Source organism: Phoxinus phoxinus, assembly GCF_949152265.1.
Source record: "Phoxinus phoxinus genome assembly, chromosome: 6".
Taxonomy (NCBI): Eukaryota; Metazoa; Chordata; class Actinopteri; order Cypriniformes; family Leuciscidae; genus Phoxinus; species Phoxinus phoxinus.
Window position 1 is genome coordinate 44,484,343 of NC_136881.1, and position 26,316 is coordinate 44,510,658.

At 39.3% G+C, this 26,316-nt stretch overlaps 2 protein-coding genes across 2 annotated transcripts in view; both read right to left on the bottom strand.

The window, feature by feature from the left end:
- Window positions 1-26,316, bottom strand: part of mslnb (mesothelin b) — a gene marked incomplete at its 5' end in the record, with an annotated part of 567,774 nt that overhangs the window by 477,300 nt on the left and 64,158 nt on the right. The window lies entirely within an intron of this gene.
- Window positions 895-24,644, bottom strand: cyp3a65 (cytochrome P450, family 3, subfamily A, polypeptide 65). The gene is made up of 27 exons (XM_079616222.1): window positions 24,409-24,644; window positions 23,246-23,339; window positions 23,023-23,075; window positions 20,562-20,661; window positions 18,088-18,201; window positions 17,751-17,839; window positions 17,371-17,519; window positions 17,052-17,182; window positions 16,899-16,980; window positions 16,655-16,815; window positions 16,353-16,579; window positions 15,624-15,786; window positions 15,439-15,542; window positions 13,318-13,432; window positions 9,280-9,374; window positions 7,612-7,705; window positions 7,389-7,441; window positions 6,986-7,085; window positions 4,422-4,535; window positions 3,867-3,955; window positions 3,488-3,636; window positions 2,967-3,097; window positions 2,814-2,895; window positions 2,570-2,730; window positions 2,268-2,494; window positions 1,384-1,546; window positions 895-1,300 (listed from the first exon to the last, which is right to left on the bottom strand). Exons 1-27 carry the CDS (start codon window positions 24,477-24,479, stop codon window positions 1,199-1,201), a joined length of 3,213 nt encoding a protein of 1,070 aa, XP_079472348.1. The 5' UTR covers window positions 24,480-24,644; the 3' UTR covers window positions 895-1,198.

Consider the following 26,316-nt stretch of genomic DNA (forward strand, 5'->3'; position numbering starts at 1 on the left):
ACAGTCGTGCCAGGACTCGCATGGTGGGTGTGTGTTGGTCCAGCATACGGTATTTATACCTTAATGTGTCTGAATTGCAGAGCCAGCGGAGTCCCAGGGCGAGCTCCTGTGGGTCAGTGCCTGACTCGTTGAGCCACAACTCACTGCTCTCAGATCTTGCTTCTTTAGGCAGGTGGCTGATGACCTCAGGGGTATTACTGGCCCACTGGCGTAACTCAAATCCATCTGTAGCCAACAGTGAGGTCAGTTTGTCGACCAGATGATGGGCTTCTTCCACAGATGGGAGGCTTTGCAGACAGTTGTCAACATAAAAGCTCCTGATTGGCTGATTCTCAAACAGGCAGTTTTATCTGCCTGAAAAGGTCATCCTTCGTCACACTACCAATCAAGGAGATGGGAAGCTTAAACCATTTTTTGAGGGATATCCTGTTTTTTTCCAAGAGGGGAGTAAAGTTGAGCTTTAACAGCTCAGAGATATTTCTTGAAACAACCACACTTTTATCAGAGGCTACTGTAAAATGGGTAGGCAGAAAAATAAGTATATTTTATTGCTGCTCGATTTATAGGAGATAATTCACTCTTAGAGAGGTTGAGTTTATACCCCGAAATGCGACTGAAACAGTGCGGCCATAACATGAAGGAGATTATTATGTGGATTTGCAATAAATAGTAGCAGATCGTCTGCATAGAGCGATAGTTTGTGCTCATTCCCCCCAGATATACCCTGGATAACTGAGGTTGACCTCAGCAAAATGGCTAGAGGTTCAATCGCCACTGCAAATAATAGGGACATAGGGCAAACCTGTCTAGCTCCCCAATACACTTGTGAAAATATTGTGAGCTAGTGATATCATCTAAAGTGTTTTTAATTGACATGACACGCACACATCAGATGCATTTCTGCAGAATTTATTTCTTTGATAAACTTAATCATTTCCATATAATTTCTTGCGTTTCCACAATTATGAAAGTAAAACCCTTAAACACGAGTCTCAGGGAAAAACAGAATCTGTCTGACATTCACTACTGAAGTAAAGTTGCTAAACCTCTCAGTCCGAGTCCGAAAGGCCCTGAGAACCTCAGTCGAATCCTCCTCTTCACTGAAGATTAGAGACTACGTCTATTCTTTCATTTTAAAAGACCCATCAAACCTTCTCCTCGGACTGAAAGAGAAGTGTGCAGCGGATGAGCTGCGTTACTATTTGTTGTTACAAACGTCTGAAGCTGTCCGGGGCTTGAGTTTGAGCTTGATGGGGTCTTTGGGAGCCAGAAAACCGCTTAGGCCGAGCTCTAGAGGAAACTGTGAAGAGCAAGAGAAGGTCAGTGTGAGCGAACGAATGAACAAACGTCCTCTTGTTACCAGACACCAACCCGTCTGCTCACCTGTGTCTCCGCACACACAGAGACGTCGAACCTCTGCAGGATCTCCACGATTGCCAGCTTCATGGTCACCTGAGCAAATCGCATCCCGATGCAGTTCCTGGGGCCGAGGCCAAAGGGCATGTACATGTAGGGGTCAATCGTCTCCTTGTTTCCTTTAGTGAACCTGTTATTAAGGCAGGAAAGAGTCACGCTGGGTTGAAGTATTTATTCAGACATTTACTCTAAAGATCCAACCTTGTGTTCCTAGTGCAACAGTGTTGTTTACTTTTTCAAAAAGTGATTTTACAGATATTTTCTATAGAGTTATAATCCATGAAACAAGCCAACCAGCTAACAGAGAATGTTCTCAGATGTTCTCTCAAAGTTATGAACAAACGTTCTTCCAGTAACATTAATGGACTGTTATCTGGTCTTTAATAACGTTCTCAAAATGTTAGTACAAAAACATTATTTATACATTGTTCATAAAGCAGTTTTCCTGAAATATTTTAGTGGGATGTTCGTCTAACGTATTTTAAATGTAACTACTTATTTCAGAACTTTCAAAAGTAACGTTCCCATAATGTTTGAAGAATGGATTCCCTGATTAGTGGAGATTTATTTGGCTTTTATGGGTAATGTAGTTTCTCACCAGGATTCCCATAAACAATTGATAAATAATTATTTAAAAAAGTAATTTAAAATAACGTGGAATGATGGCTTCATCAAAAGCAGATATCATTGATGAACAACCTTGTACCTCACAGTAAGGTCTGTCATTAAAAATCAATTCCCCTATGTGAAAAATGAATGGGATTTTCACGTCCAGAACCGACTGTTGCGCTCTATTGTAGCTGGGGGAGCTTGACTGTATGATGAGTGAAACAGGAGAAACCCGTCCTGACCTCTCCGGTTTGAAGCTCTCGGGGTCGCTCCAGTAATCCGGGTCTCTGTGGAGGGCATAGATCGGGATCATGACGACCATATCTTTAGGGATCATGACACCGTTGATTTCCACTGTTTTCTTGCAGACCCGTTCGAGTCGAGCTCCAACAGGGAACAGTCGGAGGGACTCGTTCAGCGCGCCGTCCAGATAGTCCATGTTCATGACGGCTTCGTAGTCCACCGGGGCCTTCGACACACAATCAATGGTTAAAGTCTCAAACTCGTCACATTGATCCCAACGAGTGTTTCAATGGAGTACTACCTTATTTGGGAAGGTCTCGTCGATCTCCTCCTGCAGTTTCTTCATGGCCTCTGGGTTGGTTGCTAGATTGTAGAATAAGAACGACAGAGTGCTGCTGCTGGTCTCGTAACCGGCGAAGATGAAGATCATGGCCTGTGATAAGATCTCGTGGTCGCTCAGACCTGCACAGGACACGGTTTAAGGTATGTGTCTTCACATATGGAAGAAAGCTCTTTCTTATGGTTAACCATCTGAGATGCTTCACCTTTCTCTGTGTGTTCCTCGCCATGCTGAGTTTTCCCTGCCGTCTGAGAATCGACCATCAGCTGCAGGAAGTCAACTCTCTTCTGCAGGAATTGAGAAATGTGGTTTAAAACATCATGACTATATGGTTGTTCATGTTAAGTTTTTGTTGTACCTTCTTGTGGTTGTTGGCCACTCTTTCAGACTTGATCTTCTGTAAGGCAGCGTAGAAGAAATTGGTCACAGATGTTGGGAAAAATGCAAAATCCATTTTTGCCAGGACAGGGATGATGAAAGGAAACAAAGCTGCAGAAGAAATTGTAAAATCTCCTAACAGGGAGCATTCTCAGGACTTTGGCTATGTACTATGTTCTGGCAAGATTCTCTCAAAGTTATGAACAAATGTTCTTCCATAAACATTCATGGAATATTCATTCAAAGTTTTCTGGTCTTCAACAATGTTCTCAAAACGTTAGCACAAAAACATTATTTATTCATCGTTCATGGAGTGTTTTTTCCTGAAACATTTTTGTTGGATGTTTGTCTAACGTTTTTTTAAATGTTACTACTTGTTTCAGAACATTTCAAAAGTCACATTTCCATAATGTTTGCAAAATGAAAAAATGGAACATTTGAATAACCAAGAAAAGAGCTTTTGAATTGTGCTTATCTGACGGGTCTAATTGAGTTTGTTACCGCTGATCAGGAACAGAGGGTTTAGGAAGTCAAACTTCAGCATTTTCTTTATGTTGGTCACAAATGGATCTTTGGGGTTGTTAAGGGAGTCGATGTCCACACTGAACGCTGTGCTGGTCACCACATCCATACTGTACGCGCCGAAGAACCTGAACACATGCAGTCAAGAGAAAGCCATTATTATGCTCATCTGATAAACATAAAGCCTATATACCGTTCTCTATATGTAGTGAATGTTTTCACTGTCCTGGAGATTATTAAAGGTGATTGGTGAGGAAAATGAACACCTTTGCTCTGGTAATTATAGTGATATTATTGCGGCTCCGTTCTTATCTCTTCAGATAGCGAGAAGCATTTGTGATATTATGCAATGTCTCACTCTTTAATATCCACGTTTTCTCCTCGTGTTGCTGATTTCCCCAGATTCTGAACTAGAATTTGAGAGTGTGTCTTCATGATGCCAAACATCTAGAGTGAGAAGCAGAAGTACATCATCATCATCATAACATCTTTACCGGTGATGTTGATATTTATTATGAAGAGAACCAGACACACACATCACCCTCAGCATAAATGATTATGTAGGTCAGTTCAAATGACTTTATAATGTAGCACAATAGCCTACACTGTAAAAAAAAGATTAGTTGACTTAACTTAACTAAGTCAAGTCATCTTTTTGCTTTGACTGAGTTAATTTGAGTCAACTTATAGTGTCAAGTTTATGCATCAATTCGTTTTGAAGTGTAATAAACTTGACACTATAAGTTGACTCAAATTAACTCAGTCAAAGCAACAAGATGACTTGACTTAATTAAGTTGAGTCAACTCTTTTTTTACAGTGTAGGCCTTCACGTAACGCCTCAGATAAGCGATATAATAAATACTGCTGTAATCCTTGATTGCGTGAGAATGATCCAGATAAAGACTCACGGACCTCCTTTAACCTCCCGCTGGTGAAGGAAGGCGAGAGGACGCTGCGGATCCTCCTCCAGTCGTCGTCTTCAACGATGGACACGGCGTCGTACAGCGGCCCGTTCAGACGGAAGTTCTGCCAGATCAGAGGACAAATTTGGACACAGAAAAGATAAAATGAAGCACAATCTCTGACCTACAAAAACATTCAAATGATTAATAAAAATAATTCATATTTATTAACTGAAGTACCTTTATATTTTTACAGAGATAAAAGATGGGAGGAAAAAACATATTTCTATGAATCTGCATTCTCTCACAAATCTTTTGTGTTCGCAAAGAATCTTTGCATTCTTTTGCGTTCCCTGAGAAACTTTGCGTTCTCTCACAAATATTTTGCGTTCCCATAGAAACTTTGCATTCTCTCACAAATCTTTTGTTCCTAGAGAAACCTTGCACTCTCTTACAAATCGTTTGCGTTCCCAAAGAAACTTTGCGTTTTCTCAGAAATCTTTGCGTTCTCTCACAAAACTTTTGCATTCCCAAAGAAACTTTGCGTTCTCTCACAAATCTTTTGCGTTTCCAGAGAAACTTTGCGTTCTCTCACAAATCTTTTGCATTCCCAGAGAAACCTTGCACTCTCTTACAAATCGTTTGCGTTCCCAAAGAAACTTTGCGTTTTCTCAGAAATGTTTGCGTTCTCTCACAAAACTTTTGCATTCCCAAAGAAACTTTGCGTTCTCTCACAAATCTTTTGCATTCCCAGAGAAACTTTGCGTTCTCTCACAAATCTTTTGCGTTTCCAGAGAAACTTTGCGTTCTCTCACAAATCTTTTGCATTCCCAGAGAAACTTTGCGTTCTTTCACAAATCTTTTGCATTCCCAGAGAAACTTTGCGTTCTCTCACAAATCTTTTGCATTCCCAGAGAAACTTTGCGTTCTCTCACAAATCTTTTGCATTCCCAGAGAAACTTTGCGTTCTCTCACAAATCTTTTGCGTTCCCAGAGAAACTTTGCGTTCTCTCACAAATCTTTTGCTTTCCCTGAGAAACTTTGCGTTCTCTCACAAATTTTTTGCTTTCCCTGAGAAACTTCGCTTTCTCTTGTAAATCTTTTGTTCCCAAAGAAACTTTGCGTTCTCTCACAAATCTTTTGCATTCCCAAAGAAACTTTGCGTTCTCTCACAAATCTTTTGTTCCTAGAGAAACCTTGCACTCTCTTACAAATCGTTTGCGTTCCCAAAGAAACTTTGCGTTCTCTCACAAATCTTTTGCATTCCCAAAGAAACTTTGCGTTCTCTCACAAATCTTTTGCGTTCCCTGAGAAACTTTGCGTTCTCTCACAAATCTTTTGTTCCTAGAGAAACCTTGCACTCTCTTACAAATCGTTTGCGTTCCCAAAGAAACTTTGCGTTCTCTCACAAATATTTTGCGTTCCCCGAGAAACTTCGCGTTTTCTCACAAAACTTTTGCATTCCCAAAGAAACTTTGCGTTCTCTCACAAATCTTTTGCGTTTCCAGAGAAACTTTGCGTTTTCTCACAAATCTTTTGCATTCCCCGAGAAACTTTGCGTTTTCTCACAAATCTTTTGTATTTCCAGAGAAACCTTGCATTCTCTCACAAATATTTTTTGTTCAAAAGAGAAACTTTGCGTTCTCTCACAAATCTTTTGCGTTCCCAGAGAAATTTTGCGTTCTCTCACAAATCTTTTGCGTTCCCAGAGAAACCTTGCATTCTCTCACAAATATTTTTTGTTCAAAAGAGAAACCTTGCGTTCTCTCACAAATCTTTTGCTTTCCCTGAGAAACTTTGCGTTCTCTCACAAATCTTTTGCGTTCCCTGAGAAACTTTGCGTTCACTCACAAATCTTTTGCGTTCCCTGAGAAACTTTGCGTTCACTCACAAATCTTTTGCGTTCCCAGAGAAATTTTGCGTTCTCTCACAAATATTTTTTGTTCAAAAGAGAAACTTTGCGTTCTCTCACAAATCTTTTGCGTTCCCAGAGAAATTTTGCGTTCTCTCACAAATCTTTTGCTTTCCCTGAGAAACTTTGCTTTCTCTTGTAAATCTTTTGTTCCCAGAGAAACCTTGCATTCTCTCACAAATCGCTTGCGTTCCCAAAGAAAATTTGCGTTCTCTCACAAATCTTTTGCGTTCCCTGAGAAACTTTGCGTTCTCTCACAAATCGCTTGCGTTCCCAAAGAAAATTTGCGTTCTCTCACAAATCTTTTGCGTTCCCTGAGAAACTTTGCGTTCTCTCACAAAACTTTTGCATTCCCAGAGAAACTTTGCGTTCTCTCACAAAACTTTTGCATTCACTCACAAATATTTTTTGTTCAAAAGAGAAACTTTTCTTTCTCTCACAAAACTTTTTGCATTCCCAAAGAAACTTTGCGTTCCCTCACAAATTTTTTGCGTTCCCTCACAAATCTTTTGCGTTCTTTCACAAATCTTTTGCGTTCCCTGAGAAACTTTGTGTCCTCTCGCAAAAGCATTGAAATATTTCCTCCCATCTCTCTTTTTTATCATCAGAGTTCTGTAGTGTTTTTATTTCAGATTGAATGATGAAGATAATGCTGATTTTACCCTTCTGTTGGTGAAGAGAGAGTAACATTCTTTAATCAGGATGGTTTTGATGATGGATTGATCCATGATGCACAGAACGGGCTGCCTCGCATCATAGATACTATGAGAAACTCAAACAATTCAGAAAAATACTACATTCAGAAGAATCATTCAGTTCATCATAACTGTTTGATTGATTCACTGTCATTATCATGGTCTCATAATGATCGTCATTATCATGGTCTCATAATGATCGTCATCCTCGGCTGATCTCATAATGTTGAACCTTCAAACATGTTTGTCATTTCATCTTAAACTGATGCACACAGCAGAGTCATTTCTGTTTCAGATGTTCTGAAATGATTCTTTCGGATGATTCATTGAGATTGATCAGTGAAGTGTCATCCGTTAGTCTCACACTCACCCCCAGACTCGTCCATACTTCTTGAAACACTCGAGATCGAAATTATGAAACCCCTGAAAGCACAGCAACAGAGTTCACATTTAGACACGTTCAGAAGAGTCATAAGATAAACTCACTGTTTGACACAGACAGGTCCACGTTAGATTCGCATCGAGATCCAGATGTGATGATCAGTTAAACACAATATCAGACTCATGCTGTATTTGCTTTATAATAAACTCACCTCTCTATATCTCAACATCGTTCCGAAGAACGGAATGGGTTTGGGACCTGGTATTCCCAACTTCTTGAACTGACTGTGAGGCCAGTATCCATATCTGGAAGTGACATCAAAACCATTTAAATCAAAACCATCCCAGCTGACAAAAATATGTCCTGAGAACATTTTGCTAATGTTCTTATTACATTAAAAAAAAATCTTTTTTTTTTTCTTTATTGGTTATGCGAACATTAAGGGAACATTCCATTTTATCATTCCGCAAACATTATGGGAATATTACTTTTGAATGTTCTGAAACAAGTAGTTACATTAAAAAATTTTTAGATGAATGTCCAAAATATATATTTTTTGTCAATGAACGATGTAATTAATCTTTTTGTAACGTTTTGAGAACATTATTAAAGTCCAGATAACTTTGAACGAACGCTCTAATAATGTTACTGGACACAGACACAGTTGCTATGGATGAATTCAAACATTACGGTTGGAGACAAGCCATTGTTGTGGGAGGAATGTGTCAAAAATGGGTTAATCTTTGTCAATGACCTTTTAGACCAATCTAGAGATTTAATTTCTTATGAAAACTTGAGAATTTTCTTTAGCATCTCTCTCGATCGGTTACAATTCAGCCAGCTGATTTCTGCAATTCCTAAAAATTGTAAAACAAAATTGCAAAATGTTAAGAATAAATTAATGGTTTGTCTCCCACAAATAAGATGCCTAAAATGTTTGTCTGGTGTAAAGATAAATAAAAGAATATATATTTGGAATTTAAATATCACAAGCACTGCACTTTTTCCACACAGAACCTGCCTGTTTTGGAAAGATGAATTTAATGATCCAATTTTGTGGAAAGATTACTTTAGAACAATTTATAAAACTACAATCGATTCATATTCCAGAATATTTCAACTTAAAATCTTGTGTAAATTTATTGCAACAAACAAATCTCTGTTCAAATGGCAGATGAAAAGGATCCCTGTTGCAGGTTCTGTGGGCATGAGGAGGAGGTCTTGATGCATTTGTTTTATTTCTGCCCACATGTGGCTGAGTTTTGGGTCAGTATACAGTTATGGTTGAGGTCAATGGATATTGTTTTACGAATCACACCTCAGAATATTTTGTTATGTGTCTTTGAGGGTAAATGTACACACTTTTTGAATATGATTATTTTGATGGGTAAAATGTTTATTTTTAAAGCTAAAACTATATCAAATTTATGTATAAAACACTATAAGAATATAAAATGAAGCTTGTCTTGTTAAATAAAATAAATAATAATAATTTTACTGGAAGAACGTTTGTTCATAACTTTGAGAGAACCTTGACAGAACGTTCCCTGTTGGGATTTTAGATCTTATGACACATACAGCGATAAATGGTTAAAGTCACGTCGCCTTTATTTATACAGCGCTTTTTACCATACAGATTGTTTCAAATCAGCTTTACAGAGATAACAGGAAAATAAAGTTTTATTAATAATGTCAACAAACTGTTTAAGCTTTTAGAATATCACCTGATACAGTGAGTCATCAGCCCTGCATCTCTACATGCACTCAAATGACTACTTGTTTTTAGTAAGATTCTATGAGTCTAAATGACTAATTTTTATTGAGATTTTGTAACTAAAGATTTAAAGATTTTAGACAAGTAGAGTCATGAATCACTCACATAACCAGAAGTGCCACAAACAGCATGAGCAGAGCCCATGTCTCAGCTGAGAAGAACAGACCGTAGCTCATGGTTCCTGATCCGAGACGCTCAGACTAGAAGCACACGGCGAGGAGCAGGAGCTTTATTCCTCTCCTGGATTACACATTAACCGATGCAGAACACGCAAACCGGAAGAACCTCTGCACACACTGACAAACACACGGCTCACCTCTGACCAGACATGCAGCAAACTACTGCAACAATCACATGTTCTTCAGTTACACACGCTTGTGTTTGTTTTCCTCTTTCCCTCGGATATCACAGGTTCTGTCTGTTGTTTTCGCTTCCGAACGCTTCTCAGAGCTGAAGTCATAAATCCCAGAGGAAAGAGAAATCACATGATCTCCTTGAATAATGGAAGTTAGTCTGTAGAATAACGTCTGTAGTCTTACAATTGTAGTGGCATTTTTAATTTTAATTTTAATCTTTTATTTCTTATTTTGTTTTCTCAATGATAAAATTGAATGCCATGTGTTCTGTATTTTGAGTTTTCCTGTTGTAACGTTGATACAGCTGTGTGTGAGACAGAGGTGAGAAGATCCCCGGGCTAGGGAGGGGTTGAGTCAACCATGGGGGTTCCTTAGTTCCTTGTGTTTGGGGTGGGTGCTTTGATAAGAACATTATCAAACTACCAGCAAAACATCTCTCTTGGTCTCACTTCTGCCTGCAAACTGGTCTGTAAAGGCTGGGGGTTTCATGAAACTAAAGCAAACCGAGCAAAATCTGATCAATAGTATTCTCTATATTCACAGAGATGAAGTTGAGTATCTGATGATTCTTCTGTTTGGTTCTAGACCCAGATATTCTAGAGTCAGTTATGTCAGTGTGAATCTCCAGACGAGGACGTGCTGCTTATTGAATCTCGTTCAGTGCTCGAGTGGCACCGGCACTTCTACAGTATATTTGAAACATTTAAACCTCATATGAAAATGCTGGCAGGCTTCGGCTGCTCCTCGACTTTTAGTCAGCATTACTCAGCATGTTCTTCAGGGCACAGCGTGAGAAGCAGAGGGTGTGTGTTTATCGATAGATGTTTATGATATATTACAGTTAGTCATAAATACTGTTTACATAATGTGATGCAGGAGTGAAACGAGAGTTTCCCATGCACTGTAAAGTGTTCACTGCGTTCACCCCTCATCACACTATAGGTTTCCTCCAGCGAAAACACAAGACACTTTAGAAAAGGTTATTTTCATTTGAAAATTGTATTTGTGGATATGGCATTAGATTAACATCATGCACAGAAATTATTGAAAATGCAATCACACTGTAAAACACTTTGAGTTGATACAATGAAAGAGATTAGTTGTGTAAGACTGGAGAAACTGGAAGAACTGGAAGAGAGGGCTTCTCTCTGAGAAAACAAAGGAAAATGACATTTGAACTCTCTTGTTATATTACCATCCCCATTCTAGACACGATCACACTGGAGTTGATCACCTCACAATTTACACATCATTCCCTTCACCCATCCCTACCTGAATTCACCCAAAAATATATATGGTTTAATATGAACAGTTATCATACAGTATTATACATATTCGTTTGTAATGTCTCAGTGCGGCTGGTACAAAGGTCTCATTCCCACAGAGGTAAACCGAAAAGGGAATAATTGCAAATTCCCATTGTGAACTTGTTTACATTTGAAAAGAGGTTTCTGCCTTGGTCCGAGTATTTAAAGGCGATTTGTAATGAGATCGGCCCATCAGGTAAATCTTTTACTCTTTATCTCTGAGCATTTGATGTTATTGTATTGATCTTTGAACTGATTATAAAATTGGCATGATACATTTATCTGACATAATAATGGTTACATTTGGATTTATTCTGACTTACTGACTGAAATTGTTTTCCCAAGTAGATTAAACGGATTCGAATGTTTCCGCAAATCTGTGTCAGATTAGTGACGACTAATATTATATTAGTATATTATATTATATTAGCTTATATCTGTAGTAGTGGCCATACCTCTGCCTGAAGTAAATGTTACTTTAAATTAAATTGTATGCAAATCACGGGGGCTATACAGAAGTATCTTTGATTGTGTAAGCGTGAATGCGACCATCTCAGATATATAGCAATTACTATTTTTTAGTGACCGAAACCTGCCAAGCTTATGATTGTCGAGATCATATTGAGACCCGCGAGAGACCCGCGTTAAACACAAGGCGTGAGCGACATAGCTTCCTAATATGAACGAGTCAAATATAAGTAAGGAGTTAAAAAGAATAATCAAATGTGCTGCTAAACTATTAGATAAATGACAAATAACCAATTTACATTTACATTTACATTTATTCATTTAGCTGACGCTTTTATCCAAAGCGACTTACAATTGCTATATATCAGAGGTCGCACGCCTCTGGAGCAACTAGGGGTTAAGTGTCTTGCTCAGGGACACATTGGTGTCTCACAGTGGATTCGAACCCGGGTCTCTCACACCAAAGGCATGTGTCTTATCCATTGCGCCATCACCACCCCCAATTGGCATTCTAACCTAAATTCGAGGTCGTGATTGTTGTGGCAAAAAACAATTACTTAAACAAAAATTGCATCACGGCAAAAGAGACGTCAAGATCCAAATTGTATTTAAAAAGAAAAGTAATTTATTCATGCAAGAAATGGTTCCCTGACTCCAGCCTTGCAGCCAGGCTGCAGGCCAGAGTCAGAGACAGACAGACACTGGCACTCCTCCTGTCCTCCTCCTCAGAGAGATTGGCCTGCTGCTTTATAATGCAAGGGAATCCATCACCCCCACCGTTTACACAAGAAGGAACATCTTCCCCCAGCATGGAAACTTAAGATACAGATCATTCTCGGGCTCACACCTCTCTCCAGCTGAATCAACGTTACATCAGGAAACTCAGAATACTGACAGAGAACATAGTTCTCTTCTCAAGTTTCTTCTTTTTGTCCTAGCGTGTATCCCATATTTGTAAAGGGTCCGCTTGTTCGCGTGCTTTTCGCCACTTGGCTCGATCCAGGGCATCATCAGTGGTGATATTGACTGCGCGCATGTCCTCCGCCAGACGATCGAGCCGCCGCTTCTTTGGCCGGCTGCGCAGTCGTCGTCCAGGTGGTGATAGATGATAGGCCGTTTTCACCACTGTCTCATCGCCACTTCTGATGACGTGGCCATACCAGCGGAGTCGGGCTTCACGCATCTTATCAACTATGGGCGCCACGCCCATTCGCCTTGGGACATGTTCGTTCATGATGCGGTCGAATCGTGTGAGGCAGAGGGACCAGCGGAGCATCTTCATCTCCGTAACGTGGAGGCCCTGCTCATGTTTGGTGGTGGCTGGCCAACACTCAGAACCGTACAATGCGGCTGGGCATACAACGGTTTTATAAATGGGCATTCGGCGGTAGCAGAGAATGCCTGTGACTTGTCGCCATTTGAGCCATGGCGTGTTGACTCAGGCTCGGGCGTCAGGGAGGGAGTCGCCGTCGTTCCGAATGAGCCAACTGAGATATTTGAATTCGGTGACTTTGTTTAATGGCTGCCCTCTAACTCTGATTGTCCCGTCGGCCTGGGGTCCGCACTCCATATACTCTTTTTATTTTATAAAAAAATTTATGTTGAGGCGCAATTCGTGTGCGTCCAACCGCTCATTCCAGTCTTGCACTTGACGTTCAAGGCCATGCCGAGTTTCGTCAGCTTGGAGGATGTATTCAGCAAATAATAGTGACCAGGGCTGAGACGCCTGAATATTCCCCGTGGCAGTGTCCATGTTATTTTAAGGGCGCATGCTTGGCCATAATGTAGCATGTGCACAAAGCGCATACACGTTGCTTCTCTCATCTACACAGACGCAGCAGTTACCATTTTCGCAAACCATACATAATTGACCCTTCGCTAAGCCACACCCAAAAACCGCCACTGGTCAATCGTGGCTTAGCAACCGTAACTAGGCGTGGGAGGTCTGGCAAGCTTTCGAGCGAGGGAAACATGCCGAAGCGTTGTGCATATGGATTGTGTAAATCTGATACCTGGTATCCTAAAAGTTTGGACGTTGGGGTGGAATTCTTTCTCTTCCCGAAACCTAAAAGCCAAGGGGAGAAATGCTGGGCGTGGATCAAGCAGTGTGGGACGCCCCATTCACAACTAAATGTCGACAGGATTTACAAAAACACCTATTGCTTGTAAATAGTGACGGTTCTTTGTTCATAATGCATATATTTGAACGTAAAAATAAGACGATTAAAGGCAAGACGGAGGCTCACTGACATACTTTACAATATATTTCCGCATTTTGTTAATCGACGGCTTACTACCCCTGAGTAACTTTACCCCAATCCGATCGCGGCTCTCCCGGTGTTATTGTTATTCCACAATATTTATGGATAAGCTGTTTGATTTATTATTATTCGATTATTTTCACATTTCACTTACCCTGCTGTGCATGAACATCGCTGTTCCTCAGTTTGTGTGTTTCCCATTTGAATGCTCAGTGTATGAGGCGCTGCTGCTTGCGCTGGGACTATAGGCTTTAGCTTCAATTTAGATGAAATTATTCTCTAATCGGTTGCATATTGTCGTGGATATATCCCTCGAATGCATACTGCAGTCCCTTTTGTCTTGCTCTCTCAGATATTTCACCTGTTCGCCAAAAATGACTAATTATATCCTTAGGAATTTTTGACAACGGTGCATACACACTGTAATAGACGTGCCAGGCGTGAAAGCTTGTCAGGCATAGCAACAGTAACTAAGGAGGGCGGGGCTTAGCGAAGGGTCAATTACAAGGAAAAATATTACCACACGAGACACGAGGGAGATCATTGTGGTGTCCATGAAGATGTGAAAAAAATTGGCATAAATCTAGCTTACTCATATACCCAAATTATTCAGGCTAATTGTAGTAATGACGGATCAAACCTGTTTCAACAGTGGCAAGACACATCGGTATATAAGGACACCTGACAAAGTGGGTTATCCGTTGTTGTGGCAAAAATTCATCAAACAAACATCACTGCGTAAGAGACACTCAGAGTCAAATTATAAAAAAGCGAAGTATTTATTCTTGCAAGAATAGAAGCAGTCTAATTGGTTTATTGCACATTACGCCCAAACCACACCTATGAGTAATGAAGCTACTTCAGACCAACACATTTTAGATTTGCGTCTGGCGCAAGAGTCATTTATCCCGCCGGTATAATATCAACAGCGCCTGAGATCCGCCCACAAAGTTACTAGCGTTTTGCGTTTAATACTTGCGTTTCAGATCGTTACAATAGAGCCCTATGTGTTTTAAAAACGTTTTTTAGGGAACATTCCACTTTATCATTCTTCAAACATCATGGGCACTTTACTTTGGAATGTTCTCTGAACGTTCTGAAACAAAATGTTGGAGGAATGTCCAACTTTAATGTCTTGTCATAAACAGTGACAGTTTTTTCAAACTCTCGCAGGGTTTTGTCAAACTCGGTCCTGGAGGGCCACTGTCCTGCACAGTTTAGCTCCAACACTGATCAAACACACCTGAACAAGCTAATCAATGTCTTCAGGATCAGTAGAAACTCACAGCTAGGTGTGTTTGATCAGGGTTGGAGCTAAACTGTGCAGGACAGTGGCCCTCCAGGACCGAGTTTGAATTGGTTCAGTGATTGTTTTTAATAGACACGACACACACAAGTCAGATGCATTTATGCAGACTTTATTTCTTTGATTAACTCTGATTTCCATATAATTTCTTAAGTTAATCTCATTTCTGGCGTTTTCTCAATCGTCTAAGTAAAACCCTTAAACATGAGTCAACGGCAACACAATCTGTCTGACATTCACTACTGAAATAAAGTTGCTAAACCTCTCAGTCCGAGTCCGAAAGGCCCTGAGAATCTCAGAGTCGAACCCCCCTCTTCACTAAAGACTACGTCCATTCATTTATACATTCATTACAAACTCTAGAGCATTGGTGCTTGCAACGCCAAGGTCATGGGTTCAATTCCCAGGGAAAGCAAGAACTGATAAGAATGTAAATATGTAGCTACCTTGAAATGCAATATAAGTCACTTTGGATAAATGTAAATGCATAATGCATAAATGTAAAAGACCCATCAAACCTTCTCCTCGGACTGAAAGAGAAGTGTGCAGCGGATGAGCTGCGTTACTATTTGTTGTTGTTACAAATATCTGAAGCTGTCCGGGGCTTGAGTTTGAGCATGATGGGGTCTTTAGGAGCCAGTAGACCGTTAAGGCCGAGCTCTAGAGGAACCTGTGAAGAGAGAGAAAGTCAGTGTGAGCGAACTAATGAACGAACGTCCTCCTGTTACCAGACACCAACCCGTCTGCTCACCTGTGTCTCCGCACACACAGAGACGTCGAACTTCTGCAGGATCTCCACGATCACCAGCTTCATGGTCACCTGAGCAAATCGCATCCCGATGCAGTTCCTGGGGCCGAGGCCGAAGGGCATGTACATGTAGGGGTCAATCGTCTCCTTGTTTCCTTTAGTGAACCTGTTAATAAGGCAGGAAAGAGTCACGCTGGGTTGAAGTATTTATTCAGACATTTACTCTAAAGATCCAACCTTGTGTTCCTAGTGCAACAGTGTTGCTTACTTTTTCAGCGGCCTTGGTTCCAGAAGTATTTTTTCCATAGGGATTTTACAGATATTTTCTATAGAGAGTTATAATCCAGGAACCAAGCCAACCAGCTAACATTACACAAACTAAGTTTAAAGAGTTCTCTAAGTGCAGTTTGATTGTTTCGATTGCATGATACGTAGAGATTTATTTGGGTTTTATGGGTAATGGAATTTCTTACCAGGATTCCTGCTGATAAACAATTCTTTGAAAAAATAAGTTTAAATAATGTGGAATGACAGCATAATCAAAAGCAGATACCATAGATGAGCAACCTTGTAGCTCACAATAAGGTCTGCCTTTAAAGTTTTATAAGTTATCATTAAAAATTTATTGTGGATTTGAATGGGATTTTCACGTCCAGAACCGACTGTTGCGCTCTATTGTAGCTGGGGGAGCTTGACTGTATGATGAGTGAAACAGGAGAAACCCGTCCTGACCTCTCCGGTTTGAAGCTCTCGGGGTCGCTCCAGTAATCCGGGTCTCTGTGGAGGGCATAGGTCGGGATCATGACGACCATATCTTTAGGGATCATGACACCGTTGATTTCCACCGTTTTCTTGCAGACCCGTTCGAGTCGAGCTGCGACAGGGAACAGCCGGAGGGACTCGTTCAGCGCGCCGTCCAGATAGTCCATGTTCATGACGGCTTCGTAGTCCACCGGGGCCTTCGACACACAATCAATGGTTAAAGTCTCAAACTCGTCACATTGATCCCAACGAGTGTTTCAATGGAGTACTACCTTATTTGGGAAGGTCTCGTCAATCTCCTCCTGCAGTTTCTTCATGGCCTCTGGGTTGGTTGCTAGATTGTAGAATAAGAACGACAGAGTGCTGCTGCTGGTCTCGTAACCGGCGAAGATGAAGATCATGGCCTGTGATAAGATCTCGTGGTCGCTCAGACCTGCACAGGACACGGTTTAAGGTATGTGTCTTCACATATGGAAGAAAGCTCTTTCTTATGGTTAACCATCTGAGATGCTTCACCTTTCTCTGTGTGTTCCTCGCCATGCTGAGTTTTCCCTGCCGTCTGAGAATCGACCATCAGCTGCAGAAGGTCAATTCTCTTCTGCAGGAATTGAGAAGAGTGGTTTAAAACATCATGACTATATGGTTGTTCATGTTAAGTTTTTGTTGTACCTTCTTGTGGTTGTTGGCCACTCTTTCAGACTTGATCTTCTGTAAGGCAGCGTAAAAGAAATCAGTCACCGATGATGGGAAAAAGCCGAAATTCATTTTTTCCAGGACGGGGGTCATGAAAGGAAACAAAGCTACAGAAGAAATTGGAAAATCTCTCAACAGGGAATGTTCTGGCAAAGTTCTCTCAAAGTTGTGAACAAATGTTCTTCCAGTCACATTAATAGAATGTTCGTTCGAAGTTATCTGTAGTCCTGTAAATACTTGGACTATGAAATAGTATGAAATACTCATTCAACTATGGCCTAGTTGAGTTCTTTACCAATGATCAGGAACACAGGGTTTAGTAAATCAAACTTCAGCATTTTCTTTATGTTGGTCACAAATGGATCTTTGGGGTTGTTAAGGGAGTCGATGTCCACACTGAACGCTGTGCTGGTCACCACATCCATACTGTACGCGCCGAAGAACCTGAACACATGCAGTCAAGAGAAAGCCATTATTATGCTCATCTGATAAACATAAAGCCTATATACCGTTCTCTATATGTAGTGAATGTTTCCACTATCCTGGAGATTATTAAAGGTGATTGGTGAGGAAAATGAACACCTTTGCTCTGGTAATTATAGTGATATTATTGCGGCTCCGTTCTTATCTCTTCAGATAGCGAGAAGCTTTTTGTGATATTATGCAATGTCTCACTCTTTAATATCCACGTTTTCTCCTCGTGTTGCTGATTTCCCCAGATTCTGAACTAGAATTTGAGAGTGTGTCTTCATGATGCCAAACATCTAGAGTGAGAAGCAGAAGTACATCATCATCATCATCATCACCATCATAACATCTTTATCTCACACAGGTAATGTTTGATATTTATTATGAAGAGAATCAAACACACATATCCTCCTCAGCATGAATGATGCTGTAGTTCAGTTTAAATGAGTCATTCATCTCAAACTATATATGTACATCAATACGGTAATATCTACTGCTGTACCACTTGTTAGCATGAGAATGATCCAGATAAAGACTCACGGACCTCCTTTAACCTCCCGCTGGTGAAGGAAGGCGTGAGGACGCTGCGGATCCTCCTCCAGTCGTCGTCTTCAACGATGGACACGGCGTCGTACAGCTGCCCGTTCAGACGGAAGTTCTGCCAGATCAGAGGACAAACGGGACACAGTAAAGATAAAATGAAGCACAATCTCTGACCTGAAAACATTCAAATGTTTAATAAAAATAATTCATATTTATTATCTGAAGTAATATTTATACCTTTATATTTTACAGAGATAAAAGATGGGAGGAAAAACTCGAGAATCTTTTGTGTTCCCAGAGAAACTTTGCGTTCACTCACAAATGTTTTGCGTTCCCAAGAGAAACTTTGCGTTCTCTAACAAACTTTTTGTTTTCCCCGAGGAACTTTGCGTTCTCTTGCAAATCCTTTGCGTTCTCAGGGATACTTTGCGTTCTCTAACAAACTTTTTCTGTTCCCAGAGAAACTTTGCATTCCCTCACAAATCTTTTGTGTTCCAAGAGATACTTTGCATTGTCCGGTTTTCTTAACTTTAGAGGAACGTGTTTTAAAAGGTACACAGCTAAAACTCCAGTGTTAAATTAACTCTCCTGTGAGTTTATTTGGTTCCAGCCTCAAGAGTGTAAAGTGTTAAAACATGAGTGTTAAATTAACACTCAAGAGTGTAAAAGTTAATGAGATAATTATGTGATTAATTAAGTGATGAATGAGCATTATTGAAGACACCTGATGTTTACAAGCAGAATCACCAAAGGAGAAAATCAAATTTTGTAAGTCACCATTATGGAGATTAGTGTTTGCTTTAGTTGGCCAGTTGACCCTTACATATTTAACTTTAGATTTTATGTTTCTGTTGTAACTGTTGTTACAACAGACAGATGGACAAAAATAAAAGGTGATCGGGTGTTGGTGGACATGTCTTAACATAATCATCATTTGACCTGAATCACTGAACTTATTTAGAGCCTAATCTCAGATTTAAATTATTATTATTGATTATAGGATCACAGTGAATCTACATTTACATTTACATTTATTCATTGAGCAGACGCTTTTATCCAAAGTGACTTACAAATAAGAACAATAGAAGCAATTAAACTAGCAGTAGGACAACAGTATGTAAGTGCTATGACCCTACGCAGTTCAATCCAACGTAGTTTTTTTTTTTTTTTTAAGATAGCATAGAGGGGAAAGTGTTAGTATTACTTGATCAAGTGCTGCCGAAAAAGATACGTCTTCAGCAATTTCTTAAAAATGGCTACGGACTCAGCAGCTCTGGTTGAGTTAGGCAGATCATTCCACCAGTCATGGTAAAGGTCAGAGAAAGAGATTGTTTGCCTCTACATCATAAGATCCAGTGACGATATACATTAATCCAAAGAATTTCTTACAATTGGTTCTGATAAATAAATAAAAAATCTTTCTTTTAGGCACACACAGACATCAATAATCAGTGTATGAATCTCAACAATGGTGACAAAACGAATATTCAATTAGCAAATGGAAATTACTAAGACAATTCAGATCAGAATTTATTCATACAGCAATGCATGATGGGAGCCATGGATGAGTTTTGATTAGTGGTACACAGAATGCACATGCTTTATTATTGTCACAATTGTTGAGATTGTCACAGGCTGATTATTGATGTCAAGTGTGTTTAAATAAATAAACATGTTGAAAGTCTTTTTTTTATTAGAACTATTTGTTAGAAATATTTTTGATTATACAGAAAACGCTGAAAACCATATGCTATAGAATCAGAGGGGTTATGTAATCAACAATGTAAACATAAGTTTAGTGACTCAGGTCAAATGATGATTATTTTCAATCCAACATCACCTGATCACATTATCTCTTTGTTAAAATCTAAAGTTAATAGTTTAAGGGTCAAGAGCCCAACTAAAGCAAACACTGATCTCCATAATGGTGACTTACAAATTAGATTTTCTCCTTTGGTGATTCTGCTTTCCTGTGCTTTTAGTGAATGAGAATACATTTGATTAGTCTAACAGAATACAAACATTTTGATTCAATTAGTTGCAAAGAAGTTGCATTGACATTAAAATCATGTTCAATTTACAAATCAATATTGTGTTCAAATAAAATATTCAAAGCTTTCCAAGTTTACTTGACTTGATTAGATGCATAATGGGTGCTACGATTAAATCATGTTCATTCAACAATTAATTTTTTTGAGTGAAGAGAAACTTTGTGTTCCCTCACAAATCTTTTGCATTCTCAGGGAAACTTTGCATTCTCTCACACATATTTTGCATTCCTAATATAAACTTTGCGTTCTCTCACAAATCTTTTGTGTTCCGAGAGCAACTTTGCGTTCCCTCACAAATCTTTTGTGTTCCAAGAGATACTTTGCGTTCCCTCACAAATCTTTTGCGTTCCCTCACAAATCTTTTGCATTCCCTGACAAATCTTTTGAAAGTTGAAACTTAGAGAAAAGATGATGGTGATTTTACCCTTCGGTTGGTGAAGAGAGAGTAACATTCTTTAATCAGGATGGTTTTGATGATGGATTGATCCATGATGCACAGAACGGGCTGCCTCGCATCGTAGATACTGTGAGAAACACAAACTATTCAGAAAAACACTACATTCAGAAGAATCATTCAGTTTATTATAACTTAAATTATAACTATGCAACCGTCTAATTCAGTATCGCATCAGGAAGTGCATTGTAGTCTCCCTGAGGGAAAATTTGATTCATTCATTGCTATAGGAGAGGAAGAATTTTGCAAACTCGTCAAATCATCTAAATCGACAACGTGTATGTTAGACCCTATACCGACTAAGCTGCTGAAAGAGATGCTTCCAGATGTCATAGATCCTCTTCTTAATATCATTAATTTATCTTTGTCTCTAGGATACGCACCAAAAACCTTTAAGCTAGCTATGATTAAACCGCTTGTTAAAAAAACGCAACTTGATCCTACAAAACTAGTCAATTACAGGCCGATCTCTAATCTGCCTTTTCTGTCAAAGATATTAGAAAAAGCAGTATTCTCACAACTGTGTTCCTTTCTTGAAAGAAATGATATCTGAGGATTTCCAGTCCGGATTTAGACCGTACCATAGTACCGAGACAGCTCTCGTTAGAGTCACAAATGATTTGCTCTTATCATCCGATCGTGGTTGTATCTCTCTATTAGTGTTACTGGATCTTAGTGCTGCATTTGAAACCTACCAATTCATAAAATTAACGGAATGCATAGCTGATATAAAAAATTGGATGACTAGTAATTTCCTACTACTAAATTCTGAAAAAAACAGAGATTCTAATTATTGGACAAAAAACTTCCACACGTAATAATCTAGAGTACTGTCTAACACTTGATGGCTGCTCTGTTAAGTCTTCGTCGTCGGTTAGGAACCTGGGTGTGCTCTTTGATACCAATCTTTCATTTGAAAGTCACGTGTCTAGTATCTGTAAAACCGCATTTTTCCATCTTAAAAATATATCTAAATTACGCCATATGCTCTCAATGAATAATGCAGAACAATTAGTTCATGCGTTCATGACCTCAAGGCTAGATTATTGTAATGCTCTACTGGGTGGTTGCCCTGCACGCTTAATAAACAAACTACAGCTAGTTCAAAACGCAGCAGCTCGAGTTCTTACTAGAACCAGGAAGTATGACCATATTAGCCCCGTTCTGTCAACACTGCATTGGCTGCCTATTAAACATCGTATACATTTTAAAATATTGCTGATTACTTACAAAGCACTAAATGGTTTAGCTCCGCAGTACTTGAGCGAGCTCTTAACTTATTATAGTCCTTCACGTCTACTGCGATCTCAAAATTCCGGCCAGTTAATAATACCTAGAATATCAGAATCGACTGCTGGCGGTAGATCCTTTTCCTATTTAGCACCAAAACTTTGGAACAGTCTTCCTAACAGTGTCCGGGAAGCAGACACACTCTGTCAGTTCAAAGCTAGATTAAAGACACATCTCTTTGGCCTAGCATTCACATAACACATTATAGACTTCTATAACTCAATGTTAGGCTGCATAGATTAGGTTAGCCGGAACTGGGAACACTTCCCTTAAATCCTGATGTACTCGTTACATCATAAGAAGAATGGCATCTACGCTAATTTTAGTGTCTTTGTTCATTCCGAGATTTTCCCGCAGCTTGCCGGATCCAGGCCGTATCCAGATCTGAGGAAGGACCTTCGCCTGGACCCGAGGACACCGCAGCGCTGAAGTGTCGACTAGCCTCTCCCTGTGGAGGATCCCTTTACCACTCTACAGATAAAGCATTGTTGAAAATTTGCGTATCTCCCCCGTAGTGATAAAATAAAATAAAATTCTGTATCAAATTTATAGGCAGGACAAGTTGTTTGTTTAGGCTTGGTTTGAAGAGAATTACAAACATGCGCACATATATTCAAACGCACATAACTATAGAATTAATTCTTGATGCGCACGTGAGCATCAGTGTTTCTCACAGGTTCAGTGTAAAGTCTGTGTAGAGAGAACGATGTCGTCTTAGCGGTCTCTAATTTAATAACTAATGATCCTTTTGACGGAAGTGAATCAATCAAAACTAACTTTAGCTGGAAAATAACATTATTCAAGAACCGCTATAAAGCCAAAACAATCTGTTACATGAAATTATACGTTTATCTCTGTAAAGCAGCTTTGAAACAGTCTATATTGTTAAAAGCGCTATATAAATGAAGATGACTTGACTTGACTATAACTGTATGATTGATTCACTGTCATTATCATGGTCTCATAATAATCGTCATCCTCGGCTGATCTCATAATGTTGAACCTTCAAACATGTTTGTCATTTCATCTTAAACTGATGCACACAGCAGAGTCATTTCTGTTTCAGATGTTCTGAAATGATTCTTTCGGATGATTCATTGAGATTGATCAGTGAAGTGTCATCCGTTAGTCTCACACTCACCCCCAGACTCGTCCATACTTCTTGAAACACTCGAGATCGAAATTATGAAACCCCTGAAAGCACAGCAACAGAGTTCACATTTAGACACGTTCAGAAGAGTCATAAGATAAACTCACTGTTTGACACAGACAGGTCCACGTTAGATTCGCATCGAGATCCAGATGTGATGATCAGTTAAACACAATATCAGACTCATGCTGTATTTGCTTTATAATAAACTCACCTCTCTATATCTCAGTATTGTTCCGAAGAATGGAATGGGTTTGGGACCTGGTATTCCCAACTTCTTGAACTGACTGTGAGGCCAGTATCCATATCTGGAAGTGACATCAAAACCATTTAAATCAAAACCATCCCAGCTGACAAAAATATGTTCTGAGAACGTTTGGCTAATGTTCTTATTACGTTATGAAAATGTTAATTCTAAATGTTCTCTGAATGTTCAAAACCTAATTTTATTTTTCTTGATTATATGAACGAGGAAACATTTCATTGTATCATTCGTTAAACATTACGTGAACGTTACTTTTAAATTTTCTCTGACTATTCTGAAACAAATAGTGACATTTTAAAAAAATTAAAGGGGTGATGAACTGAATCAAATGTTCCTTGAGCTTTTGACATATAGGAGGTCATCGTACTATAAGAATATCCTGTAAGTTTCAAAACTGAAAACTGCCTTGCTAGTCCAATAAAAGCTTTATTGACACCATGCCCAGCGAACGTTTTCCACAGTGGATATCTATGACGTCACAGGGTATCAAACCCCGCCTCCGCAGAAGAAGATCAACGCCCACTTCAACTGTTTAGCCCCGCCCACTGATGCGTGCATTACATGAAACTCATTATAACTGTTATCCAATCATAACAGTGGGCCTTTCCTTCCAAGTCATAAAAATCGAGCGTTTCAGGAGCTAGGCTCATAACCAGGGCAGACAAAGTTGTATGTAAAAACCAAGCGAACGTCATAAGTTGACCTTAGACAACAATATAAACATTTTTAAAAAGCCAGTTCATGACCCCTTTAAGATAAACGTCCAAAAGAAGAAAAGCGCTCCATGAACGATGTATAAATAATGTTTTTGTGTTAATGTTAATGTTATGAGAACATTATTAAAGTCCAGTTAACTTTAAACTAACGCTCTATTATTGTTCCTGGAAGAACGTTTGTTCATAACTTTCAGAGAACCTTGACAGAACGTTCCCTGTTAGCTGGGATTTTAGACAGATCTTATGACACATACAGCGTTAGATTTTTGAAACTGTTAGACCTTCAGACAGAAGAATATCACACAGTGACTGTAATAAATGAGGTACTAATCGACAAATTTATTAAGATTCTATAGAATTAGACCTAATTATTCAGAAGAGTCATGAATCACTCACATAACCAGAAGTGCCACAAACAGCATGAGCAGAGCCCATGTCTCAGCTGAGAAGAACAGACCGTAGCTCATGGTTCCTGATCCCGAGACGCTCAGACTAGAAGCACACGGCGAGGAGCAGGAGCTTTATTCCTCTCCTGGATTACACATTAACCGATGCAGAACACGCAAACCGGAAGAACCTCTGCACACACTGACAAACACACGGCTCACCTCTGTCCAGACATGCAGCAAACTACTGCAACAATCACATGTTTGTTTTCTATGTCTCGTACTGTCTTGTGTCGCAGGTTCTGTTTCTCAGAGCTGTGGTTGAGTATCTGATGATTTTCTGATTGGCTCTAGATCCAGATGTTCTATCTAGAGTCTGTTATATCAACATTAATAATATGATGATGACGATTTTAATATTATTATTGACAGAGTCATATATATCAGTGATTGCCTGATGATGAGTGACAGGTGTTTGCCCGTGAGAAGACGTGCTACAGAGAAGGACGACAGAGATTTCTAGACTAATCTGAAGTCACGTTTGTATAGACGAGGTAAATGAAGTAGTTTCTTCTTCTAAGCTGTCTCAGACGTGTGCTGCCTTTGGGGCTGTAATGCGGCGTGAATCACTCTTAGTAAAACACATTAGGAGTCTAAAGTTATGAGTGACCGGCCCATTATTTTCAGGAGTTTCTCTTAAATTCTCCAGTTAGGAGCTACTTAGCCTCTTATAAGACTCTGTGTGCATGCGGCCCCAGGTAAAACAGTTCGATATGCTCAGTTGAACAGTATTTGAATGTAATTCTCTGTTTGTAAGTGGCTTTGGATAGAAGTGTCTGCTAAATGAATAGACAGTAGGCCCAGATAAAGGAACATCCCAGCAGGCACAGGATATAGACTACAACATCGGTCAGACGTTGGATTTTGGTTGACAATGAAAGTTGGGTTGACGTCTAAATCCAATGTTTGTTAGACGTCAAGCTCCAACGTGGGACAGTTGTTGAATTTTGGTTGGAATAAACCAAACCAAAAGGTGAAATGCATGGCCGTACACTTATTACCAGCTTCCACTAACTAACCAGATTTACTTTATGCAATTTCCGTTTTAATGAAATCATTATTTTGTATTTTAAAGTCACCATGATGGTGGTTAGCGTTTGATTTAGTTGTGCTCTTGTCCCTTGATTACATTATACAACATTTTGTGTGGCTGCTATGACTTTGTTTATAATGCATAATTTTTATAGCTAAAGAAGCCATGCGATCAGATGATATTGGCTCTTTCATGATGATGATGATGTTATTGATATCATCATGTAATTGCCTGAATCTCTGATCTTTTTTAAGTGTATAATGCTTTGATTATATAGGACTTGTGGTTTTAATTTTGTTTTATTCATAATATAATGCATTTAATTCTACAGCATATCTAGCAATGTTGTTTATCAAATAATATACTTGCTTTTTAAAAACTATTTAGTGCACAAAAACTTTTAATCTATGGCATTACTTAGATGCACACAGATATCAAGAAACAGTGTATGAATCTCAACAATGGTGAAAATCTAACAAAATATCCTGATAATCAGATCAACTCTGAGTATAAAACAAGCTACAAAAAAATCCAGCTGCATAATCTATTAATGCCGCAATGCATGCTGGGAGATATGGATGAGTTTTGATTGGTGGTACCCAGCATGCACTGCAGCATTTCATTGATTGTCACCATTGTTGAGAGTCATACACTGATTTTTGATGGCTAAGTAATAATGTAGAGGAAAAAGTTTAATGTACTAAATGTTTTAAAGATGTTCCTTTATATTATTTGATCAACAATATTCCACTCATGCTGTAAAATTAGATAGCTTCTATGGTACAACAAAAAACAAAACTAAAACTAAAAGCACAAGTCCTATAA